The sequence below is a fragment of the Cavenderia fasciculata genome, assembly GCF_000203815.1.
Source record: "Cavenderia fasciculata unplaced genomic scaffold Scf_Dfasci-G-b-205a01.r1-3, whole genome shotgun sequence".
NCBI classification, from domain to species: Eukaryota; Evosea; class Eumycetozoa; order Acytosteliales; family Cavenderiaceae; genus Cavenderia; species Cavenderia fasciculata.
Window position 1 is genome coordinate 433225 of NW_004457737.1, and position 19842 is coordinate 453066.

Genomic DNA, 19842 nt, shown 5'->3' on the forward strand with positions numbered 1-19842 from the left:
CATGTTGGGTGATTGTATTTTTAATCCCATCTTGGTTGTAATTTGGAAACCATAAGCCAGGAATTGATTTTTTAGTTTGAACAAAAAAAAAAAAGAAAAAAGTATCCCCAAAAAAATTGAACAAAACACATAAATTACTTCATCCTTTTCATTCTTATTATTATATTACTTTACTTACTGTTTTATCTTTGTACATAGATTATATACATCTTTCTCTCCCATTTATTCAACAATACATTACTTGCAATTATTCAATTGCTTTATATATATATATACATAATATTATAACTTATCGATTCATCACTCATACAATTCAATTGAGAATTAATCTATCCATCCATCACCAACCTATTCACACACAATAATACAACTGTATTGTTTGTACATATATCTATCATCATATCATATCATATCATATACCCTTTTAACATACAGAAGCATAACAACAACATACTTGTTTGACAGTACTACGACTCTCTAGACCAATAACTTATTACTATCACTCATTCATTCAATTCATTCATTTGTTCCCCTTTTTTTTTCTACTATTAAATAATAGTTATTTATTATTCAAAGAGATGGATTCAATACAATTAATTGTTTCACCTCATCCCTTACTTTTATTAAGATTGTTGGGACAGGCAGGAATCCTGGGCGAAGATCAAGACAACACACATTACCTCCCGTTTGTCGAACAGATGAAGGCATGCAAGTCAAAGCTAGAGAGTTTCAACAAGGACATGACCAAGTACAGAAAGACGGGTGAACTGCTTGGCGAGATGAACAGAGAGTTGCAGTACATGGAGCACGACACCAACATTACCGACTCACTTGGCCACATTACAACACTCAACCAAAAGTTGGCACAGCAAATCGAGCTGCTCGAGCCATTGATCAAGTCACAAATCGAACGTATCAACTCACTCTCTCATTATATATGTCCTCCTACCGAAGAATTGTTTAGAAAGCGTGTACTCGATATATTAGAGAAATCACCCAAGGAAAAGTTGGCAGCCAATGCAACTAGAAACACTTGCGTTATCTGTCTAGAGAATCCCGCCAATGTTTTGATCAAGAGAACTTGTACAGTATCTTCTCATAATCATCATAGTGAAGCGGCTAGAGAGAATTCTTCTACATCCTCTACTACTTCGACCACCTCTACTAGATCCTCTTCTAGATCTTCCAGAGGATCGTCGTCATCATCATCGTCGTCATCATCATCGTCGTCGTCATCTTCATCGTCGTCATCAAGAAAGAGAATTGTATGTGATAGTGAAACATGTCGTTGTGGGTCTACCATGTGTGTAGATTGTATTATAAAACATTATTGGATATCCAGTAAACAAGCAACCAAATCATTCTGTAAATGTTGTTGTTGTAGAGCAGAGTTTTGTTTAAAGGATATATTCTATGTAGAGTATGAAGATGATGGAAGTAATAGTAATAGTAATAGTACTAGTACTTCCTCTACCTCTACAACCACTACCACTTCCAACAACAAAAAGAGAAAGGAAACTGAAGATCCTGAACCACTCGAATCAAAACCACATAGAGACCATAAAGCACTTAAACCAACACCACCGACTAGTCAATCAAATACATCCTCCTCCTCGACCAATTCAAGAAGATCAAATACCCATCATCAAACCATTACTCCAAACACAACAACTACAACCATAACAACAACTCGATCATCACCAAATGTAAATAGAAATAACAATACTACCACAACTACCACTACCGTCGCAAATAATGGTAATGTTGGTATTAATATTAGAGATTTGTTAAGAATTGGACTACTTCATCGTAACAGTAGACAAGGAAGACCAAATAGTGAAGAGATTGATGAAAGAGATATTATCGATGTTGACAAGGAAGATGATGAAGCACAAGAGGAAAGACAAGAAGAAGAAGAAGAGGAAGAGGAGGAGGAAGAAGAGGAGGAACAAGAGGAAGAAGAAGAAGAAGAAGAAGAACAAGAGGACTCAGAGGAAGAGGTTAGTGCCTGTCCTCGCCACACTAAAAAGAAGAAAAAGGCAAGTCGTCGTAGAAACCAAGATCGTTATCATCATCATCATCATCACCATGAAGATCAAGACGACGATGATGATAGTGATGGTGGAGACAACAACAACGATGCTACCTTTAACTGGCAACTATTCCCACGTTTCATTTTTGGATCAAGATAACCCAAACAATAACAATAACAACAACAATAATATAATATAATATTATTCACCAAGTTTGCCACATACATCCAGAGTAATTATTAATAATAATAATAAAAAAGGAAGAGGCTCTTTTTCTTCTTTTAGTTGTATAAATATGTGTTTTGTTGTAATATTCAAGATCTTTATTTTTGGGGGAATTCAAGAAAAAATGGATGAACATTAAATTCTGATAATTATTTGGGGGGTGACGATATTTTCTTCACAAACAAAAACTTCAAGAAGAAGAATAAACATACCTATTTTGTTTATTTGTATTTTGTGTGTGTGTGTGTGTGTGTTGGTAGATGTAATAATAATGTCAAAGAAGAATGGATCAAGAAAAAGAAGAAGAAGAACAACAAAAATGTTCACTCTATAGCGATAATAATAGTATTATTAGTAGTACAAGTACAAATCAATCAACTCAAACAGATAGTAGTAGTAATAATAATAATAATACACTAGATACATTTAACGAATTATATAAAAAAGATTTATTTGAGATCTGTCAAATTAATTCTATTATGACAACAGGAAGAGAAACTAAAAATATATTGTTGGACAAGATAAAGTCATCACCAAAAAAGATATCAAGAGAGAATAGTAGAGTTGGATCATTTATATCAATTACTGCAAAAGATGTTGGTGTAAAGGATGGAAATGAAGCATCGTTACCTTGGCCTATAGTATTCAAGATTATTGGAATGGCATGGTACTCTATTGAAATTTGTACTTGTATTCATAGACAAGATAATCATGGGAAATTAATATTAGTATCAGAATCGATATGTCCATTACACAAATACATGGAAGAAAATGATTGTTTGCAATCTTTTAATTTCGATTCATTTATGGATACTAGAAAGTTTAATGGTGTGGATTCATACATTTGGCGGTTAGAGTTGGCATTGGTATCTAAAAAAGTATTCTATTTGGTTTCAACATCGCTCCTAAACAACATATCAATGAAACCAGAGGATAGTTATTGGAGACATATTCAAAAAGACTCTTGTCTGATTAAAAATATATCGACTCTTGTGGTACTACAAAGTCTATCTCAAAAGAAACTATTTAATCGTGACATAGACTTGACATGTCGAACCTTTGGTCAAGTTGAAAAGATTTACATTAAAGGATTGTATTTGGTGGAGAATCCATCAAACATTTATCAATTGTCTTTGGCAATGCCAAATCTTTCTAAAATAGTTTGTTATAGCCCTTTGAATGGTAACACTATCAAGTCAATACTATCAAATTTTAAAAATATAACATCGATCAACTTTGCATGGTCACCATCTGATTTGTCAGTAGGAGATGCATCATCTTTGCTCACATCAATTGGATTTACAAAGTTGTTTGATCCAAACAATAACCAACAACTCATCAAGATCATGACACCCATCATGGATATAAGTTATCACAGACTACACCAAAATATTAAATCGAATCTTCAAGTAATCAAAGCAGATTATTATTATAGTGATAAACGAGGAGACGATGGAGAATTAATACCAATTTATGAAGAATTTAAAATAGAAGAGTTTCCAAAACTAAGACATATTCATCTTTCAATACCTCGTATTCGACCATTTACATTTATCGTACCAAAGACGGTAACCAAAATAACATTGTACACTGTACCAAGTACCGAACAATTATCATCATTGTTTTTAGATAATCCATCAATCAATACAATCAGATTTAGGGATATTGCCAATTATCGGTGTGTATTACCATCACTTTACAATAGCGAAAAAAAGGCTATCCAACTATCTGAAATTTTAAAATTGGATTGGCGATCTTGTAAATCCATTTCAACCATTATAATAGATTCTTTGGTTGATATTGTAGATGTTATAGTTGATCAATTCCATGAAAAAGGTTTTTATTATCGTGGATGTACAATTTCAAATATTTCTGGATTAAAACAATTAATCTTTACCAAATCAAATTTAAATTAACCATGGATCGACCTACATACCTAAAAATTAAATAAAATAAAATAAAATAAAATAATTTTAATATCAAAGATACAATATATATATATAGTTTTGTAGAGTATATTTGGATTGTTAAAACTTTTATTAAAACTAACTATTTTGTTTTGTTTTTAAATTTTAACGACCTCCAACAGGTGCACTATACTGACCTCTCTTTTTAGCAGAAGCATCTTTTTGATTATGCTTTTTGTGAGCTTGTTGGTATGCTTTGGTACCTGGTCTGGCACCTGGTTTGGCACCTCCTTGTTTTGGTTGTTTGACAATGAGTGATTCATTGTTTTTACTATATTCTTCTTCGTCACTGCTACTGTCATGCAATGCTTCTCCATCTTGAACAGATACTCCCAAAAATACTTCCAATGAATCGTCATATTCATCTTCATACATCATATTTTCATAGTTTTTGATAAAGTTTTTGTTGGTTTGAATATTGGCTTGATCGTTACTATATGATTTCTTTCCAACATGCATTTCATAAACTTGTTTGGTCAAATTATCAACTTGTTGATTTGTAGAAGTGGTTGATGATGATGATGATGGAGCTGATCTAGTTGTACTCGTAGAAGTTGTAGAAGTGGTTGATGTGAGTACAGGGGAAGGAGCTGGTCTAGTTGGACTAGTTGTAGTTGATTGAATAGTAGAAAGTGATCTATCAATTAAATTTAGATTTGAAGGTAAATTATCTTCAAGTAGTGAATTGATGGTAGTTTCAACATTTCCTCCAAAATGTTTTAAACAAGCATAAACAAATCCATCTCCATATGATGAAAAAATATCCTTGATTGATTGAATATCCTGTTTTTCCTTTTCTGAAAGTGTTTGTTGTTGTTGTGGAACTCTTTGTTGTGGTTGTTCTACTTGTAATTTTGGTTTAATCAATTCTTTACCCATTGATTTTAATATTAATGATAATCTATTTGTATCACTACAATATATATATATAATAAATAATATTGTTAGTTTCTTTCTTTCTTTTTTTTGTTTTTTCTATTACATTTTAGAATTTAATTTAAATAAATAATTAAGTTTAGTAGAGATATTAAACTTTTTATCTAAATCTAATAAAATATGAACGGTTGCTAGAGTATCAAATTGATCGACGATTGATTTTGATTGTTTTTCCTTGTTGAGGACGTGTTGAAGGTTTAGAGATTCGTAAAACTCTAGAGTATCGTTGGATAGTTGTTCAATGGTGGGACGCTTTTTACAAATGTTACAAGGTTCACTGACGAGCATGTTGTACTGGTCAATCTTGACGAGATGGAGATGCTTGGTGATCGAGAATATAATACCGAGGATGTGTTGGTTGATGGTGGCAATTGCCTCTTGGGCATGGGTACCAACCAACCCCGGTACATTGTTGTACATCAATGGTAGGAACATTTGGTAGAAATACACAAGAGTGTAATGGGCTCTGTTTTGGAAAAAGGCGTGTGTGCCATATGGATGGATTCTGAGGAAACTGTCAATTGAAAAGACAACATCCAGCACAAAACGTAGACTGTCTTCAACCTTGATAAGGTCAATATGGTTGTGTTGGATGACCGATAGATTGAGATCAGTCAGTGACTGGAGGATAGCAGGGACAGCCTCGAGTTGGAGATGGCTGTAGAGCTTGGGTTGAATGTCAAACACTCGGTTGACAAGATCGACCACCTCTGTCTTGCACGATGGTCCAAATACGGCACAAATGTCAAACAATTTGGCTACATCAAATATTCTATACTTTGCAATCAAATCGGCAAAGTAGTATTTGCCAATATAATCACCAGATGTCTTTTCCTGTTGTGTAGACAACCGTACAATCACAGAGAATGCACGTTTCAATAACATTCTTTTAGATTCCATGAAATCTTTTGATGGTACACCAAGAGTGCTTGGGGATGAGGATATTTTTGAACAAAGATCTATTTTTGGATAGGATCGATTGATGTATCGAAGAAACGAGTCTACAAACTCTAGCAATGATGGATTATATACAACGTGTGACCAAAATACATGATACTTTGTCTTTAGCAATTGCGACAAATCATTGTTGTGAAATAACAAGACTTCATCACCCTGAACATTGTCGACGTTGCTATTGTCCAATGGTAGAAATGGCATAAATTTGATTGAATGCTTTGTCAACCAATATTCATTGAGATCTGCCTTCTTTTCATAATGTCCCAAACTATTCTTTACCAAAGAGTATGATTCTTCTATTCCCTTGTTTTCAATCGATTTCTTTTGTTCAAAATCTTGATACTCTTTTTCTTTTTCATTTACTATTACTCCTTGTGATTTATCATTTTTTGTAGAAGTAGATGATGATGATGATGTATTACTACTATTATTCTTTCTTTGATTTGGTTGTTGTTGTTGATTTCTATTTTGTTGTTGTTTCTGTTGTTGTTGACTCATTGCTACTACTATCTTCTATCTATGTTGTTGTTTCTGTTTGTTATCTTCTTCTTCTTCTTCTTATCTACTTGTTATCTGTTATCTGTTATCTACTTTGTTATTTATTTATTTGTTATTGTTGTTGTTAATGGGTAGTCCAAAGAATGAAAGAACCAAATGAAAAAACTAAAGTAGGTAAGATCATGCATCTGAGTGAGCTCACATTTTGGTAAAAACCAAAGAATAGTATGAAATATCAAAAAATATTAAAGACAAGTACTTGATCCTTGGATTATTAACTGTACATTATACATTATATATAAATTTATTATTATTATTTTAATAAACTTTTTTCTACTTCTTTTATACCACCATACTACTTTATCAATTTATAAGATGGATTAGTATCACCTCTGATTAAATTTGAATTTTCATCACCATTATTAATATTATTAATATTATTATTATTATTGGAATGGTGATTATTATTATGATGATTATTTGATGAAATTGATCTTAACAATTTCTTTGGTGATAAACTCCAGCCGTGAGATGATGATTTTGTATTGGTATTGTTATTTTGATGTTGTTGTTGTTGTTGTTGTTGTTGGTGTAGTCCTCCAGAGATGGTCGGTGTTGTAAAAGTTGAAGATGTTGAAGTTGTAGAAGTTGATTTCCAATATTCATATTGTCTAATATCTTCTAATATTTCTTGATCTGTTATATTATCATTTTGTTTGGTAGTTTTAGAATGATTATTGAAATATCTTCCTGAAGAAGAAGAAGAAGTGGGTGGTTTCAATTTTAATGATTCTTTGAGTGGATTAGTAGTATTATTATTATTGGTGTTGGTGTTGTTACCAATACTATTATTTGATTTCGACAAAGATGAGTTTGACGAATAAGGTGAACCCAATGGTGTAGATGAAATGTCAGGTGAACTAGACACCTTTTCCGCATAGGCTGCAGCTGCAGAAGAAGAGTCTGGTGAAATACCAAGTTTTTGGTAACCTTTGGGTGACTTTAAATTCTCTTGGAAAGAAATGGATTTTTGAAGAATCTTATTACTCATTGATATTTTTTTGGTGCCTGTCGATGATGATGATGTTGTAGTTGGAGGAGGGGGTGTTGTCATACTCGATGAAGATAATTTACTCATATAATTAGAGGATGAGTTGGATTTAATGTTTGAATTTGAATTTGAATAACTGCTACAACTGCTACTGCTAATATTGCTTGTAGTGGTTGTAGTTGACGATAGTGAAGAGGATGATATGGATGATGAAATGGAAGATGATGAACTTTGCTTACTAAATTGTTTAAATCCAATATCAGATTGACTATTTTTAAATGAGATGTTTGATGATGATGATGTTGTTGTTGGATGAGTATGAGTGTCGGACACGGCAGAAGAAGATGTCTCCTCGATAATATGATTAGTTGGTGTATGTGATGATTTTCTCAATGCAGATTTTGGCAAAGTCATAGACATCTCTTTAGTGTCGGATGGAGGTGAATAGGAACGTACCAATCCTCTCTTTTTAAATGGTGTATGACTACTGCTGCTACTGCTACTGCTACCGCTGCTGCTACCAGCATCACTCATCGTTGTCGTGCTACCACTACTATTATTTTTAAAGTTGAAATTATTGGAGCATGTTGGTGTTGGTGGTAATTGAACAGACAAGTCTTGATTAAACTCCATAAATTCCTTGGGTGGCATCGATTTTGATTTCCATAATTTCTTTTTTTGAATTTTTGGTTGTGTTGGTAAATTGGATTGTGATAGTCTAATAAATAAATCAATACATAATTAGTATCATACATAATCGAATTAATTTAATATATATATATGTATTCATACCTCTTTTTTAATTGTTTTTTTGGATTTACTCTATACTCGCTACTTTCTTGAATATCATTTTTAGCATTTTTTGGAGTATTTGGATTCGATGATTTTTTGTTATAATAGTTGGGAGTGGCAGTATCTATATTGTTATCTTCATCATAAATACTATTATTATTTTGATTATTATTATTTCGATTATTGTATTTTTGTAAATCCTCTTTTGTAAATGGTTGGATCACTATCCATAATCTATAGAGATTAGAAATTATAATATATATAACATAATATTAATAATAATAATAATAATAATAATAATAATAATAATAAATAATAATAATAATAATAATAATGATAAGAATTAATTCTTTTTTTTTTTTTTTTGGTTGGTTGGTTGTTATTGATTGTTTACTTACCCAAGTCTCTTGATAAAAATACATCTGTTTGGAAATGTTTTTGGTGTGTATATGACCAACGCTCGCATTTCATTTATGTTGATCTTTCGTTTCGAAAATATAAAAATAGATTGATTGATTGAATTGAATGAATGATTAGTATTAAATATTTAAAATTACGATCGTCATGGAAATGAATGATTGATGTCCAAAAAATATTGAGATAAATAAATAGATAGATAGATTATTAATGATCCTGGATGGATGGATGGGTGTCGGGTGGATGGGTGTGTATAGTACTATAAATAAATAAATTAAAAGATAGATGGATGGATGGAAATAGATTGTGGGATGAATCTAGATAAATATATATATATAGGATAATTTATATATATATTTGGACAATCGATTGTTTGACAACAAGAAGATAATTTAACAAAAATAACCAAACAAATGAAAAAACAACAACGAAATTAATTATGGCTATTGTTGTTGTTGTTGTTGTTGGATCACACACACACTTGGACAAAACAAACAATAATGAATGAAGAAGAAAGGATATTATGAAGAAATTAAATTATTATGTGTAACAAAAATATTACGAACATGTATATACTGAATTGTATTATTTTTAATATCACATCACATCACATCGCATCGTATTGTATGCGTGCGTACTTACTGGTTTGTTTTTTCCTTCATTCATTCAATTTTTTTTTAACACTCTTGTTGTTGTCCATGGAGACACTTGTTGTTTTAAAACAACAATTGCGATATGCATATAACTACTATACGCTATTGATGTGTGGTGAGTGGTCAATGTGAATGAAGGGAGGATTGATGGTTGATTTGTGTGACAGACACTCATGTAGGATAAGCATGGGAAGGGATGGTGGTGCGAGTTAACAAGATCTAGATCACTAGATTAAAACAACAACATCAACCCCTTTATCCTCCTCATCCTACAGTTGATACTGACAAATAGTAGTACTAGGAGTAGAACAATAATATAATATAATATACTCCATCTCTCTCATCTCATCTGCTACTTTGTTCGCGCGCGCGCCGGTTAGGGTTATTCTAGTGATTCCTAATTTTGAGAGAGTTGAAAAAACAAATAAATGATGTCCATCAATCAACTTTACCCCATCCATCCATCATTGATAGGGGTAGGTGATGATCCGATCGATAGATATATAAATATATTTTGGTGTATATGTGTGTGTGTGTGAATAATAATGAGAGAGAGAGTCATGACAGGAAGTATTGACAAGGAAGGTAAAGGTTATAACCTTACCTTGCATTCCTGTCTTGTCTGTCACACACTAAAAAATAAATATTTATGAATGTGGAGTATGATTTGATTTGATGACTTGACGACGACGACGACGAAGACAATTGAATGATTGAATGACTGGATGATAGATTTGTCGATGACGAAAATAACAATAACAAATACAATTGTGTGTGTATAAGTGGAAGTGGTGTTTGTGGAGGATGTGGGTTGTGTGTCACAGTGACAATGAAATTGGATGGATTAAATTACAATAAAAAGATAGAGATGGAGGGGAGTGTATGTGTATGTGTATGTGGAGGGGGATGAAAGTGAGTGTATAACATTAATATGGAACAAACAACAATTTAATTTTGACAGACAGAGTTAACTTTATACATGTAATTATGAAGAATAATTATCCATCCATCCAAAACTACTACCTCTAAGTGATTTCCAAGTCAGTCCATCCTATACTTTGTGTTTGTTCAAAAGTAGAATAAAAGTAAATTCCTACTCTTTACCCAAAATTGTAAAATAACATAACAAAAAGATGGAATGGAATGAATGGAATGTAAATTCCATAGTCACATACAAATGCACTGAACAAGAACGAGGAGGAGAGGATGGATAATAATTTTCAAAGATAATATAAATCTTTAAAAATTTATAAATTATAATTTATAAACCGATATTTGTACAATAAATGAATGAATGAGGGTGTGGAAAGGAATGGAATGTATAATCTATAAATAAATATTTAATATCTTACCAAAAAGAGTGATACTATAGTGAAGTTCCTGTTTTGAGGAGGAGGCGAGGGAACAAACAAATATTATTATCTGTTCGAGTGATACTACTATCTCTTTATCTCTAGTTTAGAACAATATGACTATCCACAAACAAACACACTGTTTCATTTCATTCGACTCGAGTCACAAGAGAAGAGTGTGTGAAAGTGAAAGGTGGGTAAGTGGGGGGAAATCTATATATCTTGATATAGTTGTTTTGAATGTATGTCATTGCATTTCTATGGCGATTGTAACCAATGTATAATGTATAATACACATAAACAGCTATATTGGTGTATACGTACACCTGATGTAAAGAGTAAAACATCATCCAACTAATAGATAGAGACATACTAGTACAAGTAGTACTACTACATTCTATCTATATCCATTAATCTCTCTCTCTATCTATCCACACATCCATCCATCCGTACTATAGTATAGCTATACTATAGTATTATAGTCTACAAAGAGAAAGAATAGAATAGAATAGAATACTCTATAGTTGTAGTAATAGTATACTACTAGTTGTTGTAACCACCAATATATATGATTTCTATTTTGGTTTCATTCAATGTTCCTATCTAAGCTGTTTGAATGAAAGAAAGATCCAAGAGATGAACATAGATGAATAGATAGATAGATATACGGATTGTGATTGAATGGTCGCACTGTTTCAATTGGGAGCGAGGGTTAGATCTGATTTTAAAATTAAATTAAACTTTCGTCGGGTTCCCAAATCTGCAGACGAACGATCACACCTTTTGAGGCACCAACAGAGTGCGAATAGGGATTCATTCATGTAATCCCCTTTCACTATCTATCTGTTTGTTTATCTATATCTATTCATCAAGGGATGGTTGTCAATACTACTATTGTTAATCATTCATTCGAATACACCTATTATTCATATAATTGTAAAGTTACTATTACTACTACCAGCAAAGATGATAAATCATTTGTAACAGGGTATACAATTGAAACACCAAGATTGATCATTAGAAACATTCAAAATGATCTAAATGACAGATCACTTCACAATGCTCTATTCAAGGACAGTGAATCAATTAAAATGTTTGGTACTGGATATTTCAGTCAAGAACAAATAGATAATATGTTGGATCTTTGGTACAAGAGATTGGATTCTGGTATTCCTTATTTAGGTTTAATGGTTTTTGAAAAATGTGACCAAGAAACAACAACAAATCTGGACAGCGACTATAATAAATATGTTGGACATACTGGAATACCATTAAAAGTTGATACATCGGCATCGGATGGTGAATCAATTTTAACATTACCAATGGCTCAACTAGAATATACAATCTTGTTGAATAAAAAGTTTTGGGGCAAGGGTTATGGATCAGAGATATTCGTTGCAGTGGTTCATTGTTTGGGTCGTGCATTCATATCAATGGGATTAGATATAAAGACATCAATCTATGCATCTGCAAGAGTTGATAATCCAGCAAGCTACAAGATCTTGGAAAAGTTTGGAATGAAATTATTTGGCACTAAACATTTACATGGATTTACACGTAATCAATATTTATTAGAATTGTCAAATGATGATAGAATAGAATAGAATAGAATAGAATAATCCAAATAATAATAAACCGCTCTCTCTAATATTTATATATGTTACATTACATTAATTATTTACTTTACTTTACTTTAGTTTACTTTACTTTTTAGTTGGGTTTACCATAACCACCTCCACCAGGAGTTTGAATTCTAAATCGATCACCACTTTCAACGTTGATTGAATTTTTGGCACCGAGGTTAATGATTCTTCCTTGATTTCCACCTTTGATAATAAGGTTGATACCACGTTGAGCATTCTCTCCACCGAATAATCCACGTGGTTGGAATGAACGGCGTTCAGAGAGAATGCTGACTGAGAATGGCTTGAGGAATTCAATTTCTCTGGTGACTCCGTTACCTCCGCGATGGTGACCTTGTCCTCCGGATCCTTGACGGATAGAGAATTCTCGGACAATGACGGGATACCGTTTCTCCATTACTTCAATGTCGGTGGCTCTGGTGTTGGTCATGTGACATTGGACACTATCGCATCCCTGCCATGTGGGACCTGCGCCAGCACCACCTGCAATCGTTTCATAGTATCCAAGCTTTTCATCGCCAAATGTGAGGTTATTCATACATCCTTGTGAATTGGCACAGGCGCCAAACGCCGACAAGATAATATCGGTGATACGCTGTGACGTGAGTACATTGCCACCGACAACACCTACATGCTCGTCAGGGGATAATAGAGAGTTGTCGGGGATAATGATAGTGATGGGATCTAGACACCCCTGGTTGAGTGGAATGTCTCGTTTGACAAGACACCGCAGTGCATAGATAATGGCCGACTTGGTGATAGATTGAGGTGTGTTGGTGTTGCCGTGTACTTGTACGCCTGTGCCTGTAAAGTCAAAGATGGCAGTTCTTTCGGCACGGTCAATTGTCAGTGCGAGACGAATGGGTGATCCGTCATCCATATAGTCCTCGGCGACAAGTGTATCTTTGGATGCCATTCCACGCGACACTGATATCTCGGTCAACATGTCACGTACCGCCAACTCGGCATTCTTTTGTACATGTTTCATGTAGGCATGTACAACGTCCAGTCCATAACTGTTGATCAGCTCTTGCATCAATCTAATACCTTTGTTGTTGGCAGCGACCTGTGCCTTGAGATCTGATATATTGTCAGCCAGGTTTCTCGACTTGGCAAACAACTCTCTTATCTTGTCTTCTCTAAACTCACCTGCTTCGACTACTTTAAACGACTTTATCGCCACACCCTCCTCTTCGAGTGTCTTTGAAAAGGGCGGCATTGATCCAGGAGTGATGCCACCAATATCGGCATGATGACCTCTGCTAGCGACATAAAACACTGGACGTTCAGTATGGTTGGGTGCATAGACGGGCGTGATGACTGTCATGTCGGGGAGATGACTACCGCCAGCCTGTGGATGGTTGGTGAGGATGACGTCACCCTGCTTCCAGGCATCGCCAAGTGTCTCGATCTGGTAGGTGACAGCTGACCCGACCGACCCCAAATGCACAGGAATGTGCGGTGCGTTGGCAACCAGCTCGCCAAGCGGACTGAATATCGCACACGAGAAATCGAGACGTTCCTTGATATTGGTCGATGTTGAAGTACGTTGCAACGTCCTTCCCATCTGCTCTGCAATACTCATAAATCGATGTGAAAACACCGACAATGAGATGGGATCGAGTTCAGTGCCAATTTGACGTCCCTTGCCACCACCAATTTCAATCTCTACATTTCCATTGCCAGGTTGAATGGTTGCATTGCAATTTGGTTCGACTACAATCGTGCTAGTATTGTCTATAATGATGGCGGGACCTGTTATCTTGTCTCCACCCAACAATCGATCGAGGTGATAGACTGGAGTACGTGTACGTCCCAGACCTGTGAAATAGGCCATAGTCCAAGTAGACGGCTCTACCTTGTCATTATCAGTACCCAATCGCACTGAAATAGGTTTAAGAGTTGACCCAGTTGCCGACGCTCTAATTCTTACATCATCAACTATTAAATCACGACCTGTCAACAAGAATCCATACTCTCTCTTGTAATTCTCTTTAAATGTGTCTTCGTATGATTTGTCGGTGTTATTTGCAGCTACCATCATGGCAGTGTCAGTACCTGTGAATCTAAGGTTGAGATAACGTTCGATGGTGATTGTTTCTTTGGTATGTCCCTTTTCCGTTAGATCGGCGATAGCTTGTGCTTGGAGTACGTCCAATCGCTCGGCAAATGTTGGGAGGTTGGAAGAGGTGTATACGAGTGCGCTGGGTTCCTGCTTTTCAATGACAACGCTGGCCAGTCCAAGTCCGTACGCACTGAGAATACCCGAGAATCGGTGGATGAAGACTTTGGGCATACCAAGGTTGAGTGCGATGGCACAGGCGTGTTGTCCACCAGCACCGCCAAAGCAGGCAAGCACGTGGTTGGCGCAGTCGAATCCCTTGGCCTCTGTAATGTTTCGGATGGGACGACACATGGCTTCATTGGCAACACGGATGAATCCGTGTGCGACCTGATCCACCGACATGGGATCCAACCCATTCTCGCGTTGAAAGAGGTTGACTTGCTCGGACAACTGCTCAAACGCATGTTGTGACGCGGACAAGTCGAGTGGTTGGTCTTGTGTCTTGCCAAAGATCTTTGGGAAGAACTCGGGTAGCAGACGACCGAGCACGAGGTTGGCGTCGGTGATGGCCAGCTCGCCACCCTTGCGGTAGCATACTGGGCCGGGGTGCGCGCCGACTGACTCGGGACCGACGCTAAACAGCCCGCTCTTGAATGTCAGCTTGCTGCCTCCGCCGGCGGCCACCGTGGTGATGTCGAGTTGAGGTGCTTGGATTGCCAACCCCGAGATTTCAGTCTCAAACACGTGTTCGAGGTGTCCGTCATAACGACTGACATCTGTGCTCGTTCCACCCATATCAAACCCAATCACTGGGTGTGTGCCTGTATACGTGGTGCTGCCATACCCAACTACTCCGCCTGCCGGTCCAGAGAGAATCGATCTAAACCCACGGAACTGGTCAACTGGACACAAGCCGCCGTCCGACATCATAAACGACACTTCGACATCCCCAATACCGCTATCAAACCCACGCAGAAATTGTTTAATGTACTCTTCAATCTTTGGGGTGAGGTAGGCGTCGATGCAGGTGGTAATGCCACGCGGCACGACTTTGACCATTGGCATGAGTCGACTTGATATCGATACTTGTTGGAATCCAACCTCTCGACACACCTCTCCAACCATCTCTTCGTGACGTGGGAATATATATGAATGTACAAATACAATGGCGACACTGTTGATTCCCTTGTTTCGGTATACCTCCAAATCAGCTCGAATCTTTTCTCTATCCGGTGCTCTAATCACTTTAACCACATCGTTTGTTTGTCCAGACGTTGTCTCGATTGGGTCAATTGCCAGCTCCGATATAGATATACGTTCATCAACCTCCAACACATCTTCATAAATCAAAGATGGTTTCTTTATCTCCAAATCAAATATATTTGGTCTACTTTGATTTCCTAAACACATAAACACAATATTAATATTAATAAATATAATCCTCATCACCATATATATATATATATATAATCATACCAATTTGTAATAAATCTTTAAAACCTTTTGTAATGATCAATAATACTCTTTCACCTTTTCGTTCGAGTAATGCATTTGTACCTATTGTAGTACCCATTCTACAAAAAAGATTGAGAGATATAGAGAGTAAGTACTTTAGTCAAGATTTGTATTATTACTTTAATTTACATACCTAATTGATTTAATATACTTTGTTGATACATTATCTTTTGGTATTGATTCACCAGATAGACGTTCTATGATTCTACGTATACCCTCTCTTGGAGCATCATTGTAGTTTGATGGATCGACAGACAATAGCTTTTCAATCACATGGTATGGTGCAGTTGGCAACTCTGCATAAATATCTGTAAATGTTCCTCCTCTATCTATATTGAATTGTATAGAATGTTCTTGTAATGTTGTCATCCTATTTATATATTATATATATATATATATCTCTCTCTCTCTCTCTCTAATTTATTTATCTAATCTGAGGGAGTGCTATGATGTACAATTAATCATACAAGCAAAGAGGCAAGTTCATTTTGCTTGATTTTAATTAAAATTAATTAAAAATCTTCTAAATGAATGAGAAAAGTGTTGATCCTTGTTCGGTTTACTTTTTTGTTTAAACCAAACAAAATACTATAAATATATATATATATATATATTTATTTATATATACATTGATTAACAATATATTAACTCTTCAGTTTAGTTTTTAGTTTTGATCAATCAAACATACAGATACAAGAAGATGAGAAGTACGTACCTCAAATCTATCAATCTATCCTATATATTGTAGAAAGAAAAGAGAGAAACTCTTTGTTAACAAGTAAGCAAATAATATATGATTGATTCTTTATTTTAATATTGATGATTGATTTGTTAAAGTTGATCATTCAATTTAAATTCTCTCTTTTTTTTTTAGTATTCCTTTCATAAAGGATTCACAATCAAGAATATATGAGACATCTCCAATTCTCAAAAAAAGAATAAACTTCATTTGTAGTTAAAGCCATCGATCGAAGATATTTACCTGATGACGAGATCTTCATTTAATATGGGAAAGAATTTGAAGAAAACTGTAAAGAAGATTATCCAATCAATATCTTGATCACCAACAAACAAAATCAAGTCAGTGGTGTTCCAATCTACGTTGTAAGCATGTACCAACAAAAAGATAAATCGATCATTGATGAATCAACAGGCCTGATTTATCTTTTTGTTGGTCCAGGTTGGCTCCTCACCAGTACGATTATTTTTGTTCAAAAGGTATGTCCATATTCTTCTTCTTCTTCTTCTTCTTCTTCTATTCTATTTCATTATTAACTTCCTCGTCTTCCTCTTCAAAAGAATTTATTGTTTAAATAGCAAAGCCCTGTTGGACCAACTAAGCAACCACCACCACCACCACCAACACGTTTACAAAAATCCCTCATTTTAATTTCAATCGAATGGTATATATGTATATATATAATGTCAACCACCACAACAACAACATCAACAAAAGAAACAGAAGAGTTCAACTCCAACTAGTATCGGAATTGACACTCTCCAATGGCATATCATATCAAAGAGTCAGGCTTTGGAAAGATTGGATGAGCAAAAATGTTACAGGATATGCACTTATAGAGTGGACGTGCATGATAGATTTGATCGTCAAATAAAAGATGGTACCAACATTCTACTTGGAAATCTTTATGATGACCTCCAACAAAGTATCGGTCTTTGCAAATAGACAAATTAGACATTGATCGTCCGTCATCTATCATTCACCTTGAGGTGTATATTTGTTATCTCTAACCATCTATTTATTTTTTTCTTTTTCTTTTTCTTCTAGCACTAAACTTTAGTTGAAGAGAATTAATTAACAACTAGATACAAAGGAAAGACAGACGGAGAGACATTTTAACAAATCGATCAATGTATAGAATTATTTATTTATTTGTTAAATTAAATATTACAACTCGAGTTGACTCTACATGAAAACAGAACCGGCAAGGTTGCCCATTGGACGTGGATTTAAAGTGCTAATCATCCCAATGATTCTGTCAAGCTTTTCTAAAATCTTTTCTAAAAAGAATGAAATTGGCATTATTAAAATTATTAGTTTGAAGAGATATATAATTACACATCGTGTATCGGATAGTACTATCATTCTTACCTTGATTGCTAGCTTTTTGGAGATCTTGGGCAAATTCTCTTAGAACACCAGCAGCGTTTTGAAAAATAATATTTTGAGCTTCATCGGCATAACCATCTGTGATAAATTTGACACATGTCACCTTTTCTGTAGCGGTAAGATCGGAATCCCTATAACTATATCTACAGCTTCTTGTTGTTTGTCCAAGTCTATAGAAAGAAAAAAAAGAAAAGATGTATAACAGAGAGCAGTGGGTAGTGTGTCTTGGTTAATTATTTATTTATATTTAAGGCCTCTCTCGAGCTATCAATGTTTGATTTAACAACTTACATTTACTTTTTAATGTCATGTTGTATTTTGTTGTTGTAAAATAAATATTATTGTTCAAATAAATAAACTAATAAAAAGAAAGAAATATACTGATTAAAGAGGCCGAGGAGGAAGAACCCTAGAACACAAGCGTGTATTTTAATATCGATTTTTTAGGTGAACAGGACAAAAATCTTAAAAATACACGTGCATATGCCACTATTTTTTAATGCTAGGCAAAAATTATTTTTATTGTATTTGGGTCCTCTCAAAGCTCCATGGATGTCTGTCAACTCTATAAAGCACATCAATTGATTAGAACCATTTACATTTAAAGTTTCATTACATACATACAGATAGAACGTTTAGTTTATAAATTTATTTAGAACTCTATATCAATCGATCTAGTAAAGAAACCAAACAACAATGACAAGTATGTAATTGATTATAATCAATTTTAGATTTATATTTAAATTTGGATTCTGTATTTATTATATATATTTTTAAATTTTATAGAAAGTGAACAAGCTATCGAAATCATTAAAGAATCCAATCTTACCGCTAGAGAAAAGGTGGCATGTGTCAATTTTATCGGTCGAGACCAGTTTACTATTGAAAACAGTGCCCAGGTTGTTCTTAATCAAAACGCTGCTGGTGTACTTCGAGAATTTGCCCAAGATCTCGATAACTTTTTACTCCAAGGTAAGATTGACCCTCCTATTTCTTTCCTCTTCAATACATCTTGACTTTCAATACCCAAACCTCTTTTTTTTATATTCTTTAGAAAGACTATGTCAAATGGGTAAAACCTTTGAGGAGATACACAAATCCTATGCCAATCCAAATAGATCCGGGAATGATTATTTTATGTGTGGATAAAAGAAATTGTACATCAACCAATCAGTATATATATATATAATTTATTGTTATTATTACTATTGTAGAAAGGGAGAACCTTTTTATTAACAAGTAAACAAAAAATAAATGATTGATCTTCTCATTTTTTTAAAATTAGGACACTTTTGTTTTATTTTTTTATTTATTTTCTTTGGTCCTCTCAAAGCTCCATGACCTCTATAAAGCCCATCATGACTCACACAACGATTAGAATCATTTACATTTAAATTTTATTATATTTAGAACTCTGTATCAAACTAGTAAAGCAAAACAAACAGTAGTGATCACTTTGTTTGTTTGTTTGTTTGTTTGTTTTTTCTATATTACTTTTTTATATATTTATTTTTGAAAAAAGTGGATGTAAGATTATCTTATCTGTCTGTGATCGATCGACAACAACAACAACACATATTACAATTATTGTATAATATTATTTATATAAT

General features: G+C 34.3%; 9 protein-coding genes across 9 annotated transcripts; 5 read left to right on the top strand and 4 right to left on the bottom strand.

Moving 5' to 3' along the window:
• Positions 1-800: 800 nt before the first annotated feature.
• On the top strand, positions 801-2192 carry DFA_02876 (uncharacterized protein; the record flags this gene model as incomplete). The annotated part of the gene is made up of 1 exon (XM_004362426.1): positions 801-2192. The coding sequence occupies one exon, from the start codon at positions 801-803 to the stop codon at positions 2190-2192; it is 1392 nt and encodes a 463-aa protein (XP_004362483.1).
• Positions 2193-2542: 350 nt separating this feature from the next.
• Positions 2543-4174, top strand: DFA_02877 (uncharacterized protein; the record flags this gene model as incomplete). Its single annotated transcript, XM_004362427.1, has 1 exon — positions 2543-4174. One exon carries the CDS (start codon positions 2543-2545, stop codon positions 4172-4174), a length of 1632 nt encoding a protein of 543 aa, XP_004362484.1.
• Positions 4175-4330: 156 nt separating this feature from the next.
• ascc2 (ubiquitin system component Cue domain containing protein) lies at positions 4331-6616 on the bottom strand (the record flags this gene model as incomplete). Its single annotated transcript, XM_004362428.1, has 2 exons — positions 4331-5138; positions 5208-6616. The coding sequence occupies 2 exons, from the start codon at positions 6614-6616 to the stop codon at positions 4331-4333; spliced, it is 2217 nt and encodes a 738-aa protein (XP_004362485.1).
• A 355-nt stretch (positions 6617-6971) lies between these two features.
• Positions 6972-8930, bottom strand: DFA_02879 (uncharacterized protein; the record flags this gene model as incomplete). The annotated part of the gene is made up of 3 exons (XM_004362429.1): positions 6972-8385; positions 8460-8693; positions 8854-8930. 3 exons carry the CDS (start codon positions 8928-8930, stop codon positions 6972-6974), a joined length of 1725 nt encoding a protein of 574 aa, XP_004362486.1.
• A 2826-nt stretch (positions 8931-11756) lies between these two features.
• Positions 11757-12485, top strand: DFA_02880 (uncharacterized protein; the record flags this gene model as incomplete). Its single annotated transcript, XM_004362430.1, has 1 exon — positions 11757-12485. One exon carries the CDS (start codon positions 11757-11759, stop codon positions 12483-12485), a length of 729 nt encoding a protein of 242 aa, XP_004362487.1.
• A 106-nt stretch (positions 12486-12591) lies between these two features.
• On the bottom strand, positions 12592-16473 carry DFA_02881 (uncharacterized protein; the record flags this gene model as incomplete). Its single annotated transcript, XM_004362431.1, has 3 exons — positions 12592-15989; positions 16066-16163; positions 16238-16473. The coding sequence occupies 3 exons, from the start codon at positions 16471-16473 to the stop codon at positions 12592-12594; spliced, it is 3732 nt and encodes a 1243-aa protein (XP_004362488.1).
• A 741-nt stretch (positions 16474-17214) lies between these two features.
• DFA_02882 (uncharacterized protein) lies at positions 17215-17788 on the top strand (the record flags this gene model as incomplete). Its single annotated transcript, XM_004362432.1, has 3 exons — positions 17215-17322; positions 17422-17507; positions 17587-17788. 3 exons carry the CDS (start codon positions 17215-17217, stop codon positions 17786-17788), a joined length of 396 nt encoding a protein of 131 aa, XP_004362489.1.
• A 240-nt stretch (positions 17789-18028) lies between these two features.
• Positions 18029-18542, bottom strand: DFA_02883 (uncharacterized protein; the record flags this gene model as incomplete). Its single annotated transcript, XM_004362433.1, has 3 exons — positions 18029-18123; positions 18215-18402; positions 18520-18542. 3 exons carry the CDS (start codon positions 18540-18542, stop codon positions 18029-18031), a joined length of 306 nt encoding a protein of 101 aa, XP_004362490.1.
• A 386-nt stretch (positions 18543-18928) lies between these two features.
• Positions 18929-19827, top strand: DFA_02884 (uncharacterized protein; the record flags this gene model as incomplete). The annotated part of the gene is made up of 5 exons (XM_004362434.1): positions 18929-18935; positions 19019-19204; positions 19287-19371; positions 19643-19690; positions 19755-19827. The coding sequence occupies 5 exons, from the start codon at positions 18929-18931 to the stop codon at positions 19825-19827; spliced, it is 399 nt and encodes a 132-aa protein (XP_004362491.1).
• Between the last annotated feature and the right edge of the window lie 15 nt (positions 19828-19842).